Source organism: Aegilops tauschii, chromosome 7, assembly GCF_002575655.3.
Source record: "Aegilops tauschii subsp. strangulata cultivar AL8/78 chromosome 7, Aet v6.0, whole genome shotgun sequence".
Classification (NCBI taxonomy): Eukaryota; Viridiplantae; Streptophyta; class Magnoliopsida; order Poales; family Poaceae; genus Aegilops; species Aegilops tauschii.
This window is the reverse complement of record NC_053041.3, coordinates 592,363,978-592,366,159: the sequence shown is the minus strand read 5'-3', so window position 1 is coordinate 592,366,159 and position 2,182 is coordinate 592,363,978. Positions and strand designations below refer to the sequence as shown.

Sequence of the window (2,182 nt, the reverse complement as noted above, 5' to 3'; positions counted from 1 at the left end):
CCGAGCTAGCAAAGCCTACAAGCTTAGCCACAGACCAGTAAGATCGATCAGTAGCAATGGCGCCCTCCAAGCTCGCCCTCTTTCTCGCCCTGAACCTGGCCCTCCTTGCCGCCACCCAGGGCTGTGGATCCTACTGCCCGCCGGACGTCCCTACACCGCCGATCCGCCCACCGCCCGTCGTGCCATCGACCGGCGGGGGCAGCTGCCCGATCAACACGCTGAAGCTGGGCGTGTGCACCGACGTGCTGAACCTGCTGAAGCTCAGGATTGGTGTGCCGGAGAACGAGCAGTGCTGCCCGCTCCTGGGCGGGCTCGCCGACCTCGACGCTGCCGTGTGCCTCTGCACCGCCATCAGGGCCAACATTCTCGGCATCCAGCTCAACGTGCCCATCGACCTGACCCTCCTCCTCAACCAGTGCGGCAAGAAGTGCCCCTCCGACTTCACCTGCCCCATCTGATCCATCCAACACCATCGATGAATATTATACAAGCATTTTTTTATTCGTAACTAGTTTGCATGTCATACGTACGCACCATACGTATATTTTCTATGTTCCAATTCCGGTACTATATGTTAGGTGTTTGCATGGGCTCCCTCGCTCGCGCATGCATGCTTGATAAGTTTGTGATTGATCACATGATCAGTGTATCTCATTATGGTATCTAAATGCATGATTCATGTATTTGTAAAAGGATTGTATGTGTATGAGGAATAAATGGTTTGTCCAAATTGTGTTAACTTCACCCGCAAAAGAAAAGGGTTAACTTGATATGCCAAGCTTGAAATGCATCTTTATCGTACATGCACGCATGCTTGCATCAATCATGATCAAATCCATATCTTTTCGAATGCATTAGCTACATCGTCTTTCTTTATTTTGCCTAAAATTATCTGTAATCAGATTATATAAGATGAAAAAACATGAACAAGAGAAATCCTTGATAAAAGTAAAAGTGACATTGAAGATTCTTGGTGTTGTCGTCTCGTCTCTAATGCCACCTTTTATCTTGATTTGTTAGATGATTCATGAAGAACCATGCATGCAGGCATCGTACTCATGAGTAATTCACATGCTATATGTACACGTACGGTACACATAATTTTCAATTCATGTACATCTCCTATGTGCATGCATGCATGCTTAAGTTGGTTGCTACAATTCACCCATCCATGTATCTTGTTGTGGTATATAAACGATTCACATGTCTATAAAAAGATGCGTGGAATTAAAAAAATCAAGTTGTGTTGACTTGACTGTGATATATATGGCAGCTAGTTGTGATTTTAAGCTTGTGATTGATCATTGTATCGTAGTAATTATGGTATCTAAATGCATGACTCACATATTTGTAGAACGATATACATACTTGTACACTTGGGTCGAATAAAAAGTTTGTTCAACTTGTGTTAACTTGAACCGTGATATGTCAGCTTCAATTGTATATTTATATGTACAGGCACACATGGTTGCAACAATCATGATCAGATCCACATCTTTTCGCATGCATTAGCTATATCTTCTTTCCTTTTGCCTAAATGATTTGTAATCAGAGTATGACACATTGAAAAGGTAAAATATACACAACCAACCGAAATCTTTGATAAAACTAAAAGTTTACATTGAAGATTCTTGATATCCTTGTCTTTAGTGACACCTTTTTACATCTTGATGTTCTAGCTGATTCATGAAAAACCCTGCGTGCAAGCATCGTATCCGTTACTAAATTTGCATGCCATATGTACATGGACGGTACACAGAGTTTCTTGTTCGTGTATTAGTTATCAATGCCTCCACGCGTGCTTAAGTTAGTTTCCTATCCTGCACTGATTGTGTGCAGGTCATCCATCATTGTATCTTTGTTGCGGTATCTAAATGATTCACATATTTATAAAAGGACATGTCGAATAATAAAATATACTATTTAAGTTGTGTTAACTCGACCCGTGATGCCCCAACTTGAGATGTATATTTATATCTACATGCACGCCTAATTGCATCAATCATGATCAGATCCACATATTTTCACATGCATTAGCTTCATTTTCTTTTTCCCCCCTTTTTGACTAAATGATTTATAATCAGTGTACATCATATCGAAGAAAATTTATTTTGAAGATTCTCTGTGGCATCGTATCTAATGCCACCTTTCACGTCGTTCTAGCTGATCCATGAAAACCATG

At 41.4% G+C, this 2,182-nt stretch overlaps 1 protein-coding gene across 1 annotated transcript; it reads left to right on the top strand.

Moving 5' to 3' along the window:
- On the top strand, window positions 1–739 carry LOC109765214 (cortical cell-delineating protein). Its single transcript, XM_020323996.3, has one exon. The coding sequence runs from the start codon at window positions 57–59 to the stop codon at window positions 456–458; it is 402 nt and encodes a 133-aa protein (XP_020179585.1). The 5' UTR covers window positions 1–56; the 3' UTR covers window positions 459–739.
- Window positions 740–2,182: the final 1,443 nt, after the last annotated feature.

Bases quoted from the DNA above. Each gene is read 5' to 3' on its own strand.
- LOC109765214 (XM_020323996.3), top strand. From the start codon at position 57: ATGGCGCCCTCCAAGCTCGCCCTCTTTCTCGCCCTGAACCTGGCCCTC.